The 22,135-nt window shown below is 36.8% G+C and overlaps 2 protein-coding genes across 2 annotated transcripts; both read left to right on the top strand.

Moving 5' to 3' along the window:
- Positions 1 to 6,991: 6,991 nt before the first annotated feature.
- On the top strand, positions 6,992 to 7,936 carry LOC142834004 (olfactory receptor 8H1-like). Its single transcript, XM_075945986.1, has one exon. It carries the CDS (start codon positions 6,992 to 6,994, stop codon positions 7,934 to 7,936), a length of 945 nt encoding a protein of 314 aa, XP_075802101.1.
- Positions 7,937 to 13,130: 5,194 nt separating this feature from the next.
- On the top strand, positions 13,131 to 14,057 carry LOC142842677 (olfactory receptor 8H3-like). Its single transcript, XM_075959370.1, has one exon. It carries the CDS (start codon positions 13,131 to 13,133, stop codon positions 14,055 to 14,057), a length of 927 nt encoding a protein of 308 aa, XP_075815485.1.
- The last annotated feature ends 8,078 nt before the right edge of the window (positions 14,058 to 22,135 follow it).

The raw sequence follows: 22,135 nt of genomic DNA, 5'->3' as shown, positions 1-22,135 counted from the left end.
GATGTGGTCTATCATACCGTATTGGGATAGAAACAATCCACAAGGTCTTATCCTCTGTGAAAACAAAAGAAGACTCTCTCCAAAGCATCATATCCTTAGACCAAAATTTTGAAGTCATAATACCCTCATGAAATCCATTCTGGTTTAGCTTGGCAGCCCATATAATGAAATGTCTCTCTGTACTTAGCTCCTTCACAGTCAAAAACTTTAAAGAAAACACAATAATACAAAGAATCCAGACTCTCTGCGAATTTTCCATTTTTACGTGGCTTATTTTTACTCTATCACTTTATTTTTTCTCTTTAAAGACTTTTCCCTTTTTTTAAACGGCATTAACTTTATTCTCTATATTTTTTATTCCTCTCTCAAGCCTACGTACATTCATCCAACATTGTGATCCATTTGGTGGTCTGAATCTGTCCTATTGTGAATCTGTAATTTTTTTACTATCCAGGAGCACTTTTGATTTGAGCCTTTAAAGCACTAATCACTTAAGAATCTATGCTGTGACATTCCTAGGTCAAAAACAGCTACTGCCTGCTTGCCCTGCACGGTCCAACATGGCAGAGCCGCCTGTGCCTCTGATCCTTGCACATTGCACCAGTAGCATGGTGGAGCTGCTTGTGCCTCTGAGCCGCAGCATGCAATGACTTCCTTTTAGGCACACAGCGATTCTAGTTGCCATCAAACAAATCATAACACTTTACTCCAAATGCTCCATCAAAAGCTCTGTCTCCCGCAGGAGCCAGACAGAGATCGCGACAGCAGCACAGCCCAGAAAGCTGGCATTTTAAAACAGCCAGGTTTTCCTGCTGCTGAGTCAGGAAAATTTCTTTGCAGCAAGCCACCCACAAACAGCCAAAAGCTGTGTTAAAATCTCTCTTCATTTTTTTAAAGCCCTCTCAGGTTTTTAAGTGGATTTAGTCCATCACGTTGGAGCACCACTCTGTAGTAATAGGAGTGGTGGGGATGTGTCCTGCCACCCGACTAGCTTTACCCGAAATAATTACATGGAAACTTTTAAACACTGCCTGGCCCATTAGTTCCAGCCTCTTATTGGCTAGCTCTTACATATTGATCTAACCCATTTCTAATATTCTGTGTAGCACCACGAGCTGGCTTACCAGGAAAGATCTTAACCTGCATCTATCTGGAGTGGGAGAATCATGGCGACTCCCTGATTTGGCTTCTTTCTCCCAACATTCTGTTCTGTCTACTCCCCCTACCTAATTTTCTGTCCTATTAGGCCAAGCAGTTTTCTTTATTAGTTAACCAATAAAATTAACACAAAACAGAAGACTCTCCCCCATCAGAACCTAATAACAGAAAAGGGAGATCATAAGGCAACTTTATTCAGGAGATCAGACTGATGCCAGGAAATAAATTTCAGTGGACAACATAAAAGCCCAGAATGAGATTGGTTCACAAAAGTCAAAAATGTCCTTGGATGTAGCCCACAGGTTTGTTTTATCCTCGTTTCTCCTGAACTGACTTAAGTGTGAGTCACAAATACTTGCATGTGATGCTATTGTTCTGCTGCTCTGATTTCCTGTCCCTGGTTAAAATAGGTCCATCTAACATCCTATCAGATTTCACACAAGCACCAAAACCTTGCAGCCTTATTGGAGGCTAGACTGGTCCTGGTTCCCAAATAAGACACCACCCACTGTCCATTAAATCCTCTTAAGCCCCTCCCATCAACTCAGACTGCTTTCCCTCACCTGGGCTCTAAACAAGACCCATAGCAAAGTTTAGAATGATCCTAGGGACTGCAGGCAAGATATTTCCCACTGTCTCTTAACAGTCCTTAAAGATGACCCAATAACCTCAGACTTCACCCTCTCTCCTGGTCTCCACATTGATGCCCAAAGTCTTGGGAGCTTTATTGGAGGACAGGCTCAACCTAGGCACCACAGGTAAGATACCACTAACCACCCACTTAATCCCTTTAAGCCTTCCAAGCAACTCCAGACTCATTTCCCTCCCCTGGGCTCCTTATCTGGGCCTACAACATCTGAAGAGGATTTCATCTTTATCAGAGAAAAGGCTGCATCTAAGAATCCCAGGTCAGAAGATCAAAGAGGAAAAAGAAACCAAGGAACAAAACACTCATCCATAAAACCACAAATGCAGGAATAAACACCTAGAACTATAATCATCAAAAATCTAGACGCCAAAATGCCAGTGTAAGAACACAATAACAGAAAGGAAAATATTGCAACACTTGAGCCCAGCTGTCTTACGACAGGAAGGCCTGAATAATCCAACACAGCTGAAGCATAAGAAATAGATCTTCAAAATGGTTTTTTGAAGATGACTGAGGTGCTTTGTTGTGGGAGCTATGGGCTGCATTCCTGCCACCTAGCTCCTAGCCACCTGGCTAGCTTATGCCCCAAAATAACAACACACAAACTGTATTCATATAAACACTGCTTGGCCCATTTCTATTAATGTGTGTAGCACTACACGGTGGTGATTTACCAGGGAGATTCTAGCCTACGTCCATCTTGAGTGGGAGCTTCATTGCATTTGCCCTGGAGAGAAGAGGCATGGCGTCTGAGCTCACTTCCTCTTCCTCCCAGCATTCTGTTCTGTTTACTCCACCCACCTATGTTCTAACCTATCAGGCCAAGCAGCTTTATTAATTAGCCAATGACCTTCCTCCATCAGTGCCTAAGGAGGAAATGAAGGAAATCCCTTAAAGAAATTGAGGAAAAAATAAAATGAAATAATAACAAAAAGTCCAAGCAAAAACAAACAAATGAAGGAAACTGTTTAAGAGCTAAAAATGGAAATGGAAAAAAATAAATAAAACTCAAACAAAGGGAATTCAGGAAATGGAAAGTCTGGGTATTGAAACAAGAACTACAGATGGGAGCATCACCAACAGAATACAGAGATGGAAGAGAGAATCTCAGGCATTGAAGAAATGATAGAAGAAATAAATTCATCAGTCAAAGAATATACTAAGAATAAAAAAAATCCTAACACAAAACGCCAAGGAAATCTGGGATAATATGAAAAAACAAACCTAAGAATAACAGAAATATATGTTATAGTGAGCCTAGCCTTTAACAGCTGAGGTATGTCTTCAGCATAGAGCCCCTCAACTGAAGAATGAATAAGAAAATGTGGTATACTATATAAACAAACTGAAAAATAAAAACCACATGATCATCTCTCTCATTAGATGCTGAAAAAGCTTTTGACATAATACAATATCCCTTCATGATAAAGGTCTTGAAGAGAACAGGGATAAAAGTAACATACCTAAACATAATAAAGGCAATATACAGCTAGCCAACAGTCAACATCAAACTAAATGGAGTGAAACTCAAAGTGATCCTACTGAAATCAGGAACAAGACAATGTTGCCCACTCTCACCATATCTATTCAATATGGTTTTTGAGGTCTTAGCTAGAGCAATAAGACAACAAATGTAGATCAAGGGGATACAAATTAGAAAAGAAATCAAATACTCACTATTTGCTGATGATAAGATGGTTTACATAAGCGACCCCAAAAATTCTATCAAGAAACTTCTACAACTTATAAACACTTTTAGTTATGTAACAGGATATTAGTTTAACTAAAATAAAAAATCAGTAGCTGTCCTTTACAAAGATGATAAATGGGCTAAGAAATAAATAAGAGAAACATTTCCCTTCAGAATAGCCACAGATAGCATAAAATATCTCAGAGTAACTCTAACCAAAGAAGTGGAAGACTTGTATGGCAAGAACTTTAAATCTTTGAAGAAGGAAATTGAAGAAGACAGGAGAAAGTGGAAAGATCTCCCATGCTCTTGGGTAGGCAGAATTAACAAGTAAAAATGACAATCTTAATGAAAGCAATCTATGGACTCAATGCAATGCACATCAAAATCCCAGCAAAATTATTCGCAGACCTCGAAAATACAGTACTCCACTTCTTAAGGAAAAGCAAAAATCTTGGAAAAGCCAAAACAATCCTGTGCAATAAAGGAACTTCTGGAGTCACACAATTCCTGACTTCAAACTTTACAACAAAACTACAGTATTGAAAGCAGCCTGGTATTGGCATAAAAACAGACAGGAGTACCAATGGAAACAAATCAAAGACTGAAATATTAGTCCACACACCTATGAACACCTGATTTTTGACAAAGAAGCAAGAAATACAAAATAAAAAAAGCATATTTAACAAATAGTGCTGGCATAACTGGATATAAGCATGTATAAGAATGAAAATATATCTATACTAAGATTCATGTAGAAAGATGTAGAATTCCAACCTTAGCTTCTCAGTTGTCTGAAATCATTAAGGTGACCTGCTTGCCCCATAGTTAAATGCTGGTTTCTACAAACTACATTGTCTAGACAGTAATAGATAAGATACATTTAACAAATAGCATTGGTCATAGAAAGTTCATTCAAAATATAATACACACAAAAATGTCTCTAAGGGGAAATGGGGTGAAAAACGTGAGAAGGGGAGGATGGGGGGAGCTTGGGGGAAAGGGATGGTTGAGATAAAGAAAGGGTGGATACGGGAGCAAAGAAATATATATCCTAATTTAGGGAGCCATCTTAGGGTTGGCAAGAGACTTGACTCTAGAGCGGCTCGCAGGTGTCCAGGGAGATGTCCCCAGATAGTACCTTGGGCAACTGAGGAGAGGGAACCTGAAATGACCCTATCCTATAGCCATACTGATGAATATCTTGCATATCACCTTAGAACGTTCATCTGGCGATGGATCGAGATAGAGACAGAGACCCAAATTGGAGCACCGGACTGAGCTTCTAAGGTCCAAATGAGGAGCAGAAGGAGGGAGAACATGAGCAAGGAAGTCAGGACCACGAGGGGTGCACCCACCCACTGTGATAGTGGAACTGATCTATTGGGAGCTCACCAAAGCCAGCTGGACTGGGACTGAATAAGCATGAAATGAGACCGGACTCTCTGAACGTGGCTGACAATGAAGGCTGATGAGAATCCAAGGATAATGGCACTAGGTTTCGATCCTAATGCATGAACTGGCCTTGTGGGAGCCTAGCCTGTTTGGATGCTCACCTTCCTGGACCTGGATAGAAGTGGGAGGACCTTGGACTTCCTGCAGGACAGGGAATCTGGACTGCTCTTCATTCTCGAGAGGGAGGGGGAATGGAGTGTGGAGAGGGGGAGGGGAGTGGGGGGGGATGTGTGGGAGGAGGGGGAGGGAAATGGGAAATGGGGAGGAGGCGGAAATTTTTTTCAACAAATAAAAAAATAATAAACAAAAAAAGTATTTAAAAAAGTCTCTATTGATAATATTAAAATATTACCTGATTCTGTGGTATGTTTACCTCCCCTTCTAAAGGACTCAATGTTACATATAAAGAATTTTATTTCACCAACACTTGATGACAAATTAGCAGAAGTCTTTTACTCCAGTTTTCTTTGAGTAAAATGACTTATTCTCATTTTTATTCTTCACTCTGGGAAAATATTCTTCAAAAACTATTTAGCTTTATTTAAATCATAGTTTACATTTACATCAGTTTATTCTCATTTAAGACAGAATATAACCTGATCCCATCAAATTAAATATGTGGTTTTTAATGGTTAGTAATTCTTATTTTGTGTCTCATCTGTTATATTTAATGAAATGAAAATAAATCATAAGCAGGAGTTAGAAGTGAGGCATGCTGAAATTGTACTGTAGCTTATAGATTTTAATGAACACAGTTTATTTTTATAGAATCATTCCAATAAACACTTATAACAGTGAAATTCTTTTTTCTTCTGAATTAATAAAAGATGACTGCATACATACACTAAACATTGCTTATGTATCATTAGAAGAGAAGAATTGCTCGTTTTATTCATTGTGGGGCTTCTAAAAATGCAAACATTGGCTCAATTACTCAATGAGCATTCTTTCTCAAAGGCATGCCAAACTTGCTTAAGAACTGGATTGGCCCCTGAGGACGATCACGGGCTACATGATGCTCAGCACTCTTCTATAAATTTCTGTATGGTTATTGGGTAGAGAGGAAGGGCACTGACTGCTCTACTGAGGCTCATCAGAGATTCTAGCACTCATGTTGTTCTAGTTCGACAAGACTGCATAAGACAGTTTGACTGACTTCCCTTACCCTTTAAAGAAGATGGATCTACAGATATTTGGAAATATCAAGGAAAATTTTGAAAGTTGTCAAAATTTTAGGCATATGATATTGAAATCTCTGTCTGTGGTTGTTTCACAACAGCTTGACTCACAGTAAGTATTCTGATATTTATAAGAAATTAGTTAAACTGTTAAAAAAAGGTTCTTAATGTATGACTCTTTGCACACCCTGAGATTAGAACTTTCACAAAGACTGTCAGGATTTCTGTCAAAACAGATAATGATATGATATTCTAAAAGTAAACATCATATTTTGAAACTCTACTTTTAGTGTAACTTTGATTTTGAATTTCTCGGGCAGATAATCTTTTCATGGATAGTCATATGTCTTAGTGCTGTCAAAAGACTTCTGGAAAAAGGATAAAATGGAGATTTATTAGTAATGAGAGATGATTCATATTTTAAGAAAATGAAATATTGTTGAAATGTTTTTCAACCTTTGTTTATTGAATAGTCATAATTTTGTTTAGATTTCAAACACTAAGTGTAAGGAACAGAATAGAATAACAAGGACGTCCTGTAGTCAGAATACATACAGATAACCAAGAGCATTTGAACCAAATCCTCAGTAGTTATTTAATATTTTGCACTTTGTTCCTCATTGCAAATAAGATGAGTTTCATTGAAATCATAAAGAAGTCCATTATCTTTATTACGTAATTAACAAATGTCATGCTTATTTCTTTTGACACTTTTTATAAAAATAACATCATAAAATATATATCAATTTGACACAAGAAAAATCAATTATAGAAATATTTAAACATGCATAAAATATTTTATTGACAGTCATTCAACATAAGTATGATTTTTAATTCCTGAACAGTTTACGGTAGCTGACAATGAATACCTGGAATTATACACATAAGCCTGATTTCATCCTCATGGGGCTGACAGATTCCAAGGAGATCCAGCTGGTCATCTCTGTGATTTTTCTCCTGATATACCTGCTCACTGTGCTGGGGAACATAGGCATGATACTGATCATTCGCCTAGATGTCCAACTTCACACTCCGATGTATTTCTTTCTCACCCACCTGTCATTCCTTGACCTCAGTTACTCAACTGCCATCACACCTAAAACCTTAGAGAACCTGCTGACTTCTTCTAAGAATATTTCCTACGTGGGCTGCTTCACTCAAATGTACTTTTTCGTCCTTTTGGCCGCTACTGAGTGTTTCCTTCTGTCTTCCATGGCCTATGATCGGTACGTAGCTATCTGTAACCCTCTGCACTATTCAGTCGTTATGTCCAGTCGATTCTGCAGTACCCTTCTTGGTGGGTCATATGTGCTTGGAGCTCTGGATGCCACTGTCAATATGTTATGTATGGCTACATTGGATTTCTGCAACTCTAATGTCATCCAGGACTTTTTTTGTGACACATCCCCACTTATAGCCCTGTCTTGCAGCAACACAGATGATATTGAATTCATTATATTCATTTTTGCTGGTTGCACTCTATTGATGTCCCTTATCACAATATCTGCATCTTACATGTCCATTCTTTCTACTATTTTGAAGATCAATTCCACTTTAGGAAAACAAAAAGCCTTCTCAACTTGTGCCTCTCATATCCTGGCAGTCACCATATTTTATGGGACCATGATCTTCACTCATTTAAAGTCAAATAAGTCTTTCTCTTTGGGAAAGGATCAAGTGGCTTCTGTGTTTTACACCATTGTAAGCCCCATGCTGAACCCACTCATTTATAGTCTTCGGAACAAAGAAGTAAAGTGTGCTGTCAGTAGAGTTATGAAGAAGAGAGAGAGAACTCTGGACACCTAAGAAAACAATTACACTAAGAATTTAACTTTCTTTTATTTGAATTATCACCCTGGCCTCTCCATCTAAAAATAAAAAAAAAAGTTTTACTTCCTTATTTTTGTAGATTTTTAGTTATACAAACATTTCTTGGCAATTTCTTGGTATGTGTTTTGAAAAGTACATTTTATAATGGCAAATGTACTTTTTTTAATTTTTTAATGGCAAAATGAAATACTTGCTATACACATGGTTTAATTACCTTTTTGTCAACTAATATAAAAAAATAAAATGTGATTACAGTTCTTAAAATTCTACCCTGAACAAATCTTATCATTACATAATGATTAAGACAATTTTCAAAGTGACCACAATGTCAGGTGGCATCCTTTCTAATATGATTCAGCAAATTTCACAGATCATTTAATTCTCAATTTCATCAGCAACAGAGGAGAATAATTCTAAAACAATATTTTATGATGATGTTTGAAATCCATTTGAGGAAACAATCACTAATGACATTATAAGCATATTGATTTACATGAAGCAAGTTTGCTTGTATATAAAGTCTTTTGCCCTATGTTTTTAAAATTATATCTAGTTATGCTTAATCACAAAGAATTATCTGAAAAGAAATACAATCTGTATTTTCAAAGTTTGAGTTCAAACTAAATTAATAAATACAACTAAGTTACAGACAAATATGGGTGGCAATTCAGAACTGACACTTTCCTGAATAGAAAACCTCTAACAGCCGGGTGGTGATGGCGCATGTCCTTTAATCCCAGCACTCAGGAGGCAGAGGCAGGCGGATCTCTGTGAGTTCAAGGACAGCCTGGTCTAGAAGAGCTAGTTCCAGGACAGGAACCAAAATAAATAAATAAATAATATAAGAAGAAAACCTGTAACAATTATGAACGTTCTGGCACGGGGTCTTCTCAGTCCAATAATGAGCATGTGTGTCTCTCTCTGTATGATAGACAGACACGAAATTCTCATTGCCATCTCCATCCTTTGCTTCAGCCTTCTTCATCCATTGTTTAAGGACCATTGTAATTGGACTGCTAATTTATTTTTAAAACATCTAATATTTTGTAATCCATTTGCCACCATGTGTTTTCCATGAATGTGGAGTCAACACACTATTCTTACATTATTTTGAATATGACATATCAAAAATTTATCAGGTCAGAAATCTGCATGTTATAATACCCTCATGTAATCTTTCTGTTAACTCTTTTGGAAACAAAATCATTCTCAAAATATCAAATAGTTTATTATTTACTCATCTTCCTTGATCTAATTTAAATAATTTTCAAAGTTATTTAAAAATAAACTTTTGAGAGTAGAGTTGAGAAATGCAATTTCTGGACAAAACACAGCTCTAGAGACCACAATAAAATAACAGCAGTGGATGTCTTCACTTGCCTGCCATTGAATGGTCTCCTCAGTCTTCACACATTGAGAGAGGAAGAGGTCAGCGTGGTCTGTTCATAGCGTTGTGTCCAGTCTTCAGTAGGCTGTCTTAGTGGTACTTTCGCAACCTGCAAGACCTCTCTGGATTTGGATATCAATATTGCTTATACAGTTCAAATTAACAATGTGACCTTTGGGTCCTGGATAACTATTTTGTCTCTGGGATTCCTAGTATGGCATGGCTTCCAGTACAGCAGAAGTTTTCTGCCAAGTTGTGGGATGTGAATGGAACTCAGTGGAGGAGTTGCTCTTGGCAACTGTCGTGTCAGCTCTAGGAAGTGTTAGCTATCTATGGTTAGTGGTCTACTTGGGTCCCTAAAATTGACCTGGTAAGAAAAGCAAAAGTTTTCTGTTGTCACTGTGGAACAGAATATGGCGCTGTTTGAGGATGATGGGAGTGCTTTAAGAACGATCACCTTGGGGTTCTAGATCTTCCATCTACTAAACCTATTGGAGTTTCTGGTTGAAATAATGGGCACAGTGGAGTGGTTGCAGTTTGGGGCTATTGCTTGGTCTTTAAGGGATTTTAGCTGACATTGGATGGTGTCTTAACTTAGGTCTCAAGGATCAGTTTCGTCTGTGCTAAAGTAGGTCCTGGAGGTGTGTTCTGGGATACGGAGTCCAAGGGGTGGGATTCTTTAGTACTGAGACCCAGCCTGGTTTCCAGTAGAGTAGGAGTTGTTTGCCTAAATATAGAGCACAGGAAGGGAATACAGTCTGGGTTGTTGGATGGGCTTTAATGGTGCTAGTCATGGTAAGAGATGTCTTATGTTTCAACCCTAGAACTAGCCTGGTCCCTGGTGAAGTATCCAGAAGGGTGATTCCGGATATGCTTCATATATGTATGTATATAATTTGATTTTGCATTTTGTGTTTTTTTTTATTTTGTTTTGGCTTGTTGAAAGAGAAGTCTTCATGATCATGGTTGAGTTCTACACTTACCTGATGATATAAGAAAAAACAATTAGGATGTATTTAAATATTATCCTGATTTATTAAAGTTTCAGCTATAGATGCTTCTCGAAAATCCATAACTTCATTAAACCTTAATAGATGTCTAGGTGTTCAGTACCAGGCAAATGTTCACTATTGTTGAATCAATTTTAAATCCAATTTAAGAGGTTTCGGTTACTATCAAGATACATGTGCCACTAATAAACTCTTGGTTTTATGGTCTCCTTTTTTTTCCAGTTTATTTGTTTGCTTGTTTTGTTTTTGCCATTCTGTTACTTGGTGTGGTTCATAAATATTATATGTATATAGGAGTGTTGGTAGTTTCTTTTTATTGGAAACTTGCATGAAACTTATGGGACCATAAAACCTACTATGCAGTGAGAAGCCATTCTGGTCAGTTTTAGTTCTTGACTTCTTGGTCCTGTATCTGAAATGCATGGTTTGTTTGACGATGGAGACTTTCCCTACTAATGGAAACAGATGGCGATAGTAATAAATGTTAATATATGATTGTCACCTGGAAACTCTGATCAATAAGTCAAGTGACTTCTTGTGCTTGATGTTGTAATTTTTGCTAGATGACCTTTGCCTATTGGAAGGAGCATTTTTACCAAGATGAAAAAAATTAATCTTAAATATATATGTTTATTTATAGAGGTTTACATATCGTATACGTGTTTTTAGGTAAATATTTAGAAGTATGATTTCTTATGACATTTTAAGTACCCATCTGTTATTTTACCTTCCTATTCTTCTTCAATATTTACCTTTTACAAGTGCCCAGTTAGAGCCTGTTTCCCCCAATAGGTTACTTTTCCCTGCTATTTCCCTCTCTATAGTTTCATACTGCCCCAGACTCTGAATAGTTTATTTTTTTCTTTATATACCCATAAATAAACTAAATTTAAAATACATTTAGACAACACTCTATTCACATCAGGGCATTTTTAAAAACTGTGGCTAGAGGAAATTATTTTTAATTTGAAAATGCTTACTTTGACAATGAAACTGTGATTATAGAATAGTAAATTTTAAATTGAAGAAGTGATTCTGCTGGACTTAAAAATGTTTTGTAAAAACAATAGAATATGTCTCCATATATTCACTGATAAGTGCGGTTCTCTCTTCTCATCAAGGAACTTCCCTTTGCAGTAGAAAAAAAATACCATAACAAAATCTACAATAAAATAATTGCACAGTTGAGGAGCCCTAGCATTTTTTTCATTTAGTCAAAGATATGTATTATTATCTAATGTTTTGGAGTTAGTAGACTCAGATGAGAAAGAACATGAAGGATTGGTCTTTGAGGGTCTCTGTTGCATTTCTCAAGATGATCTTTTCTAGTTCCTGACATTTACCTGCAAAATTTATGACTTCATTTTCTTATAGATGAATTGTAGCCCATTGTGAATATGTATCACATTTTATTATCCACTTCCAGTTGAAGTACATTTATTTTTTATTTTTTATTGTATGTATGGGTATATAAATAAATGTAGTACATCAGAAAAAATAACACAGCTTTATGTTCTTCTTTGTGGGCTCTCAGGGAAAAGGAAAAACTTTTCTAAATTAGTCCTTTGACCTCTGTTCTTGACTCTTTGCCAAGAAATCTGTCTTAGAAATTTCCTCCTGAGAATGACCACATTATATGATGCTCATAACACTATATGAGTTGTCCTGGAGTTAAGAATTAGAGACAAAAGGCATATATTGCGCTGCTCAGATTCACAATTGTTCATGGAATAAATTTCGGCCATAAATTCCAATGAAACTTGATTTTGGCAAAGACCCGAGGAAAATATCAAGAATAACCTAATTTACTTCTGAAGTTCTAAAAACGAGTTTACAAAAAAGTGGAAAAAATAGTCAAAGAGAAAACAAAAGCTCTAAGACTAACATATTCAAATCTTTAAATAAATTTTCTCTTTAATTTGTAAGAAAATTTGGGAATTGAATATTTCCAGTCAAATGCTATAGGAAGTATTTTGACTTCATTTTTTTCTATCAAGGTTGGTATTCAGAGTAAGTATTTTCAAAACTGTAAAGACTTAAAGTAATTAAAATAAAGATTATATTAAAAATATAAGTATACATACCATTTGGTGCTTTTAAAGGTAACATCAGGATTGTGTCAAACAGAATAGGTAGAAGAAGAGAACCCCGGATATGATTCATACTTCATGAATAATTTTATTTTAAAACTGTTTTGAATATTCAAAACTTACTCCATTTTTATTGATAATTATTTTTATTAATGCAGGCTATTAAAATTCTGTAAAAAATCAATTAGACTTAAATGATATTGGAAAAAGCAGGAAATGATGTATCAAAGTTGATTTCTATCTTTGTTAACTAAATGTGTGACATTTCATTTAGACTTAACTGGAAAAAGATTATGACTAACATCTTTGGTATCTTACATTTTTACAGTGATCCAAAACTCTAAATGAATTCTTCTCTATTCACATAAATTAACTGAATTTTTGCCTCTTATATGCCTATAAAATAAGGGGATAATTATTATCACATACATAATAACATTTCCTGTGTATTAAATTCATAAAAGGATATTATTTAAACTAGTATCAAGTTTTTAAATTATAGCACATTTTATTACAGATGATAACATTATCAATGCCACTTTGTACTTATAATTGGTAATTGAATTATTTGCTGTTATATGCTATAGGTATAAAAACTACAATAGCAAAATGCACAAGAATCTCTATGCCATTCTAAAAACAATACATAATCTTTGACTTCTTGTCATTTAGGGATATTCACTATGAACACCTGGAATCGGACAAATAAACCTGACTTCATCCTGTTGGGACTGACAGATTCCAAAGAGATCCAGTTAGTCCTCTCTGTGCTGTTTCTCCTGATATACATGGTCACTGTGCTAGGGAACATAGGCATGATACTGATCATTTGTGTTGATAGCCAGCTTCACACTCCAATGTATTTCTTCCTCATACATTTGTCATTCCTTGACCTCAGTTACTCGACTGCCATCACACCTAAAACCTTAGAGAACCTGCTGACTTCAAACAAGAGCATTTCCTTTGTAGGATGTTTCACCCAACTGTACATTTTCATCCTCTTGGCAGCTACTGAATGCCTTCTGCTTTGCTCAATGGCCTATGACCGCTACATAGCTATCTGCAAACCTTTACATTATCCTATCATTATGTCTTCACAATGCTGTCTTGTCCTGCTCACTGGATCCTACATGATTGGAACTGTGGATTCCTCTGTCACTGTGTTTGCCATGATTACACTACATTTCTGCAAGTCCAGTGTAATCCATCATTTTTACTGTGACTCATCTCCACTTTTATATCTGTCCTGCAGTGACACAAATAGTGCTGAAATAATTATATTCATTTTTGCAGGTTCCACCATTCTGGGTTCCCTTATCACAATATCTGTATCCTATGTGTCTATTCTTTCTACTATTTTGAAGATCAATTCCACTTCAGGAATGCAAAAAGCCTTTTCCACTTGTGCCTCTCACCTCCTTGGAGTCACTGTCTTTTACAGTTCTCTGATCTTTACTTATTTAAAACCGAGTAAGTCCTACTCCCTGGGAAAGGACCAAGTAGCTTCTGTGTTTTACACAATTGTGATCCCCATGCTGAACCCACTCATTTACAGTCTCAGGAACAAAGAAGTGAAAGGTGCTGTTGTTAGATTAGTGAAGACAAGATAAGGATTCAGGAAGTTGAATGAGGGTAAGTGGTGAGTCACATTGTTTCCTACTATCTTGTTCTCCACATTAGCATTTCAGGCAGGTTGACTTATTGAAGCCAGTACTCACCTCTTGCTAGGCTGGCTGCTCAGAGCCTTTGGGGGATGTGACTGTCACTGCTAGCTGGCACTAGGCTTTCAGATCTGTTTATCTGCTAGGATACTTACGTTGTTCTGGGACCTAAACTCACATCCTTATGCTTGTGTTGCAGGAACTTATCAGTTGTGTAAGCCTCCAGTTTCACATTCAAAACAGATGACACACTAAGACATATATTTAACAATAAATTTCTATTTTCATGAATTATGTAGTCTTTATTAGACATAGAATTAAAATTTTCTTCATTTAAAATCTCCTAATGTGTATGCAATGCCCCTAATTTCAGAAGCTATTCCATGGACTGGCTGTATTATATATAAGTACTATAAAAGGAGTTCATGTTTTATTTATCTTCTGCTTTCTGTGCTTTCTAGAATCTTTATTACATTACAATTAGCTTAATTTTGTTATTAGAAGTAGTGATTTGCAAACATTTGTAGGTTATGCATTTATTGTTTTTTGTCATTTTTGACCCTGAGTCTGTCATATAACATTTCAGGTTTTATGGCCTTTTTCTTTTTTTCCATTCACTTAACTTGTGGTTTTACCTTTCTTTCATGTATTTTTGTTTCTATAATTACAAAACGTCTAGTGCCTGTGTTTGCCACACAGGTGAACAGTATCTGTAGCATTATAGATAACACTGAGACACATGCATTGATGCATATAGAAAATCAGAAATCACAATACATAAGCAAAAGACGAGTAAGGTAAAAAACAAAAATGTCCAGATTAAACACCATGATACAAAATACCTCTAAAAATATAGTTGAGTTTACTTTGTGTTTGTCATCTTTTGGCTTGTAAGTGTGGTTCGATGGCAATCGAAACTCTGTTAAGAGATTTAATTTTCCTTTGAAGATAGTGTTTTTGCCAGTTGGAGATAGCTTCTCACTTAAGAATAAAATTTGTGCCCATTTACCGTCTGAGATCTGGGACCCTACCTGACTTAGATATTTGCAGGCCATGTGCTTGCTGCCACAATCTCTGTGAATTCATATGTACATCTGTTCTGCTGTGTCTGAATGGTCTTGAGTTCTTGATGTCTTACATTTCCACTGGCTCTTAAAATCTTTATGTTTCTATTTCCATAAAATTCTCAGAATCCTGACGTGATGGGATCTGTAGAGGTAGCAGGGACTAATACTTATTATGCTTATATTCTCAATCCTCTAATTAATATAGGAGTAAGTTGGAGAGACATTGGTATTCTTGTGGTGGTCAAAGAATATGCTTTCCTACAGGGTCCTAGGACTATTGTGCTTCAACTTAACTTGCGGAGAAGGGTAGGGAAGTTATAAATTATACTGTGGGAATAAAAGGAATCCCTCTTTGTACTGGTAATGAAAATCATTGTTTAAATATAATGTCTGAAATTTTATTTTATATATAATTAATGATTGGAGCACCAAGAATTCTTATAGAAAACTTGCTATGTTTAGTGCATTTAGATTTGAGGAACAAAAACTTAATGCCATTACTTCTATAAATTTACATCTTGCAAATTATGGCTACTAACAAGGAATCTGATACATAGGCAGCAATGTATAGTTAAGAATCTTCAGGTGCCTGCTAATATATCCCAAGGAAAATTCATTGATTGAAACCTTTATGATGCCACTCAAGAACTATATTCTTACTTAGTATTGTTTTATCAATGATCAAATTCAAATAAAACTATGGAATTTGCCTCTCCTTTTATTAGAAACTTTTTAGTGGCATGAACTTGGAATATCGAGCTCTGTGTTGCAGTTTGGTAAACCATTCAGACTAATTTGTGGAAACTGGCAAGTGCTTTCCACACACTTAAAGAAAGGAACAGAAATTCAAACTTTGATTGTGAAAAATTTCATTTTCCTTTAATTTAGATAAGATTTATTCCTTTGTGGCTTGTATACCATGACCTTATTTGTTACTGAAAGACTTTTGCAATGGTACTCTAATAATTATCGCATAACTTTAGTATGATGTACTCTTCATACTTGTGTCGATGCTAGTGTGTGTTTAGATGTGAAATTTGAAAATCTATTTTCTCAGAGCAAGACCAGCAGTCTGGATACCTATAAAGTTGTTATGACCATGTCAAGACTCATCTGCTTGATGCTAGTGCAGGAGTTGCTAAAAGAATATTAAGAAAAACTCAGTGCATTGATAATTGCTGTGGTCCTGGGAATCATTTCATTAATTGCTACTACTACCTCAGCTGGAGCTGTTCTTCAAAAAGAAATGCAAACTGATGAATTTATTAAAGAGTAGCATATATTTTCTCCTGAACTTTGAACTCAACAAAATAAGATTGATAGAAAATAGTGGTTGAGAGAGCCTGATGTAATTGGGATGGATGTTGTAGAATGTCTTGAAGATATTGTAGCTTTATTTAATCCCATGAATCTTTTTTCTTTTTTTTTCTGTGTAGTACTTTTTTTTACTGATAAAAGGAGAATAAAAAAAAAAAAAACAAATTTCCACCTCCTCCCAGCCTCCCATTTCCTTCCCCCTCCTTCCGCTCTTCTCCCCCTCCTCCCACCCTTCTCCCTCTCCCCCCACTCCTCGCCCCCTCCCTCTCCAGTCCAAAGAGCAGTCAGGGTTCCCTGCCCTGTGGTAAGTCCTAGGTCCTCCCCACTCCATCCATATCTAGGAAGGTGAACATCCAAACTGGCTAGGTTCCCACCAAGCCAGCACATTGCCTAGGATCAAAACCCCGTGCCATTGTTTTTGGCGTCTCATCAGCCCTCATTGTTCGCCATATTCAGAGAGTCCAGTTTTAACCCATGCTTTTTCAGTCACAGTCCAGCTGGCCTTGGTGAGCTCCCAGTAGATCAGCTCCACTGTCTCAGTGGGTGGGTGCACCCCTCGTGGTCCCGACTTCTTTGCTCATGATCTCCCTCCTTCTGCTCCTCATTGGGACCTTGGGAGCTCAGTCCAGTGCTCCAGTGTGGGTCTCTGTCTCTATCTCCATCCATCACCAGATGAAGGTTCTATGATGATTTGCAAGATATTCGTCAGTATTGCTATAGGATAGGGTCATTTCAGGTTCCCTATCCTCAGCTGCCCAAGGAACTAACTGGGGACCTCAGCTTGGGCACCTGGGAGCCCCTCTAGGGTGAAGTCTCTTGCCCACCCTAAAGTGGGTCCCTTAACTAAGAATTGTGGTTCCATGCTCCCCTATCCAACCTTCCTTTATCCCAATCCTCCTGTTTTCCCAAGTCCCCCCCTCCTTCCCTTCTCCCTTTTCTCTCCCCATCTCCCCTAATTCCCATCCCACCCCACCCCCAAGATCCCAATTTTCTCCCCGGCAATTTTGTCTACTTCCCTTAGCCAAGAGGATAACTATATGTTTTTCCTTGGGTTCACCTTCTTACTTAGCTTCTTTAGGTTCACCTATTGTAGACTCCGTGACCCCTATTTATGGCTAGAAACCAATTATGAGTGAGTATATCCCATGTTCATCTTTTTGGGTCTGGGATACCTCACTCAGGATAGTGTTTTCTATTTCCATCCATTTGCATGCAAAATTCAAGAAGTCATTGTTTTTTACCGCAGCGTAGTACTCTAGTGTGTATATATTCGCTTCATCCCATGAATCTTTTTGATAAGTTCCTTGTTCTTGTGGGTTTTATAAATCTCTTTGTTAGGAAAGCTTTATTGGCTTTGAAATGCATATTGATTTATTTTCCTGAAACTGTACTACAACTAGACAAAAGGCCATATTTACTGTATAGCTTCATAGTCTTGGACATAAACGCCATCTCTAAGAATCTCTTAAACAAAAAGAGGGACAATGTAGTGATATGTAAAATAAAGACTTTGTGTCAGGCTTTGAGTGTAATTTGTAGTAAAGTCTTTGGGTTTGGTTTGAGTGAAATATTTCAGAAAAGCCTGTGCTATGTTGGATTAATCAGTAGAGGCTGAGAAACTGTTTCCAGAATGTTTAAACTTTGAAGAAATGTCTTTCTGGGCATATGCACTTGGTATTATGAGTGTTTATAGCTGTGCTGACCTTGGTTCTAAGACACCCCTTCCTGCAAACCTAGAATTCTTACATTTGATTATGGTTGGGTTTAATCAAAAGGTAATGAGGTTTTGTCGGCTGTCTGCTCTTATAGGCAGTAAGAGCAAAAGGTCTTTGATAGCTGGAATCTTTCCCAACCCAAATTAACCTTGTATATGTTTTAATAAAGTAACAGAAATGATCTTGTTGGGTGTCAATCTTTTCCAAGAAAACTAAATCTCTCTGCTCCTTTGGAAAATGAAGGCCTCATGGTGATCTTCTGTCTCTACTGTGGCACATTAGGGTGAAATCAAATTATAGGATTCAGTGAAGAAATCATCCTGTTTAGAATTGAGTATTCCAAGGTGTTTTTTTTTTCTGTAAATTTTTCAGTTTGGGGTCTCTGAATTTGTCCCCATTTGCTATATGAGGAAGATTCTCTGATGAATTTGTAAGACATTAATATGCGGGTACAGGAGAATTTCATTAGAAGTAACTTTTATTGCTCTGTTCCTCAGAACAATAGTATTTACTGTTCTCCTAAGTCCCTGTCCTATTAAATGTCAAGAACTTTGCCACTGGAGCCGAGCCATGGATGGATTCCCTCTCATGGAGTAGCCCTTAAATCCAATCAGACAGTGGACGGTTCTGCCTACAACTTTTGTGCCACTATGGCACTGTGTCACCATTGCAGATAGAAGGGTTTGCAGCTCAGTTGGTGTTTGCCATTGTCCTCTGGTAGCATGCATAGTACATGCAAGTACCATAAACACTAGATGGTATGTGTGAAGTCTCTAGCTAGACACTAGCTTGACTCCATTGTTGCAATTAGATGCATGGGTGTTTTCTTCAGCAATAGAGCCTTGCTGTCAGCTTGTGGAGAGCAACCAACAGTCTTGGCAATAGCTGAGTCATTTGGGAGTTTCCATGTGGCCACTTAGGTCAAAGACTTAATTAGACACAGTTCATTTTTGTTACTGGATGTTTTACTTGTTGGTGAATTATATTTAACTTGGGATTTCTTTCTTCTGTCTTTTATTTGACGATTCCATTCATGTGTGTATATATGTTAAGGAGCTTCTACTCTGAAGGGTTCTAAATACCTCTGTAAATCTTTTAGTTTAGGCATCTCTCCCTGTGTTCTTTCACTCATCCCCTCTTCCCTCATCTTTTCTGTTTATTCATCCCATTCCAAATACCTATCCACGTGCACCCATAATTTGGCTACTTCTCCTCTTGAAGCTGATTACTAAGGTTCAGCTAAGTATTAACATTCAGCAATAAAATGTGTCCTTTGGCAATTCCAATTAAACCCCTCATTCCAACACATCGTTTCACATTTTACCTTTATACACCAGTTGCCCATGGGATGTGTCTGTCTCCTCCTCTATCCTTAGGTAGTTCTTTGCATAATTTTGCCTCTCTTCCCACAAAAATATTCCTGCACCCTTTTTTTTGTTCCCTTCCCCTTCTCTTTCCTTCTTATCTTCTGTCTCCTGGGTTTGTTCCAGATCCCTGGCCTGGGTTACTCTGGGGCAGAAAAACCTTTGTTCTGAGAACTTGGCAGCTGAGAAATAGAAAAACAAACAAACAAAAAGTCCTAATTAATTACAATTTTATTTGTCGAGCTCAGTCATTTATTTCTTGATAAGTTTAGCTTTGTCTTTTCATTTCTTCGTTGTTATTATCTGAGAATTTCATATAACATATTTTATCATTCTAATTTTTCTAAAACTCCCCCCAGAGCTGACCTTTTCCTATTCACCAAACTTGATGTTCTTGTTGTTTCTTAAAACAAAGCAAATGAAAATAAAATATCCAAGAAGCTGTTCACAAATTACACTTACTGAGAGAAAGAAAACAAGTTTTCTTAAGTGGAATGAGACTAAATGAATCCAACACACTACATGCCACATGATCAAGAGCAGATTTAATTTGTGTTTTGATACAGAGTCCCTATAGGTGAGGGTGGTCCCACCTGTGTTGCCAACATGACCTTGGAATTTTGATATTGATTCCTTCATCTTCCAAATGCTGGGTTTGCAGGCTTCTGTAATCATATACAGTTGTTCTCACTAAGTCTTGATAATCTTATTGAAACTTTGTTTTATATAGCGATTTTTTTTAACCATTCTGTGAGCTTAAATCGATTTTCCCTGAGAATAAATTTGGACTCTGCTTTTTAACTTATTAAAAAATGATATAAATCATACATGTAGAGTAACTCCCCAATCTTTATAACTGACAATCAGTAAAACATGATGTCTTCACCCAAAACTCATCTATTAAATGTGTCATGTCATGTAAATTAGAAGATAGGAAGTCTTGTAATTTCTCTCTAAAGGTTAGTCCAAATATTTATTGGATATTTTTCTTTGTATTTCTCTATTGAATATTGCTTTATGGAAATAATTGAAAATATTGTTTCTTCTATTAATAAAATCTTTCTTCCTTGGTATATTTGAAGTGGTATTTGATGGTAGACGTCCCCCTTTTGTGATTAATATCTATTTCACAGAAGTTATTAGCTGTATTATTTGTATGTTTTATGTTTACTGTTTTTTTTTTATTTTAGTGTGATTAAGTAAGTGACCATATTTGTTCTTCAGGCTCAGTGCAGCATCTCACTAGCTGTGTTAAGAGGGCCTCTTATACTGATGAGTCTGCTTCAGACAGGGAATAAGTAACATGATCACTATTAAACTACCAGTTCCAAAATCCCTCATATTTTAACTCTAGCATATTGACATTGGTCCCCACCACAGATATATCATGTAGCTTTTATGCACATGATCATCTGGCAGTCTACAAATTCATTTCTGGTTTATATTAAATAAAACATCAAATAACTATTAAAAATGGCAGGCTCTGAGAAGTCTATGTTAATGTCAAATATTCTCTGATGTGCTGGCAAGAGATAGTGTGAATTTCACAGTAACATCTAAGATGTGTCAAATATAAAAAGATAGTACTTTCTTAACACAGAAACTAAGCTTCATAAAGGAAAGGGGAAGGTCTAAAACACCTTTATTTAGGAGATGGGATGGATACTAGGAAATAACTTTCAGAGGACAACAAAGAAGCCCAGAATGAGACTGGCTCCCAAAAGTCAAAAATGTCCTTGGATGTAGCCCACAGGTTTGTTTTATCCTAGTTTCTCCTGAATTGTCCTAAGTGTGAGTCACAAAGAGTTGCAAGTGATGCTGTTGTTCTGCTGCTCTAGCTGTTGTCATTTGTATGGTCAGAGGGGGTTCATCCAATATCCTGTCAATTTTACTCTTTTGGAAAACTAAATTTTATACTAAAAAATGCCTCTCTTTTCTGCAGAAGTTTTTGTTAAATACCTAATGCTCTAAATAGATAAATGAATATTTACATCACGTATATCTTGTGTGCTATGTCTAAAAATGTATCCTTTATGCAAATATCAAAGGTATTAGAAACATGTATAATGTTTTCTAATATCTGCCTGTTTGCAAGACCGATAGTGGCATTCCTTATTTCATTCCTGTTATCAGCAGTGCTTGTTTTCTCTTAATAGTTGTGACCTCAGACTAAGGGCTTAAATTAAGGTTTGGAACGATTCAGCAGATAAAAGTACTTGCTGGTTTTGCAACAAACCTGGCCTTGATTCTTAGCATGTACTTGTCTACTCACAACTGTACATAACTATATTTCCAAGGGATCTAACACCCTCTTCTATTCTTCTTGGGTACTGTAAACTCATGGTACATATAAACTTATGTAAGTACTCACATATAAAATAAAATAAATCGACTTCCTTTCCTGGGCTCCCAACGAGGCATCATAACATGCAGACTTATGGGAGGCCAGGCTGGTCCTGGGCACCCCAGGTAAGGATATACCCACTGTATACTAAACCACTTTAAGCCCCACCCATCAACTCCAGACTGTATCTTCCCCTGGTTTCCATACAAGTCCCACAGCC

Source organism: Microtus pennsylvanicus, chromosome 1 (genome assembly GCF_037038515.1).
Source record: "Microtus pennsylvanicus isolate mMicPen1 chromosome 1, mMicPen1.hap1, whole genome shotgun sequence".
Lineage (NCBI taxonomy): Eukaryota > Metazoa > Chordata > Mammalia > Rodentia > Cricetidae > Microtus > Microtus pennsylvanicus.
The sequence above is the reverse complement of the archived record's forward strand: the minus strand, read 5'-3'. Positions and strand labels throughout refer to the sequence as shown.

What these genes read in the sequence shown, in the direction of transcription:
- LOC142834004 (XM_075945986.1), top strand. Translation starts at nt 6,992, where the DNA reads ATGAATACCTGGAATTATACACATAAGCCTGATTTCATCCTCATGGGG.
- LOC142842677 (XM_075959370.1), top strand. Translation starts at nt 13,131, where the DNA reads ATGAACACCTGGAATCGGACAAATAAACCTGACTTCATCCTGTTGGGA.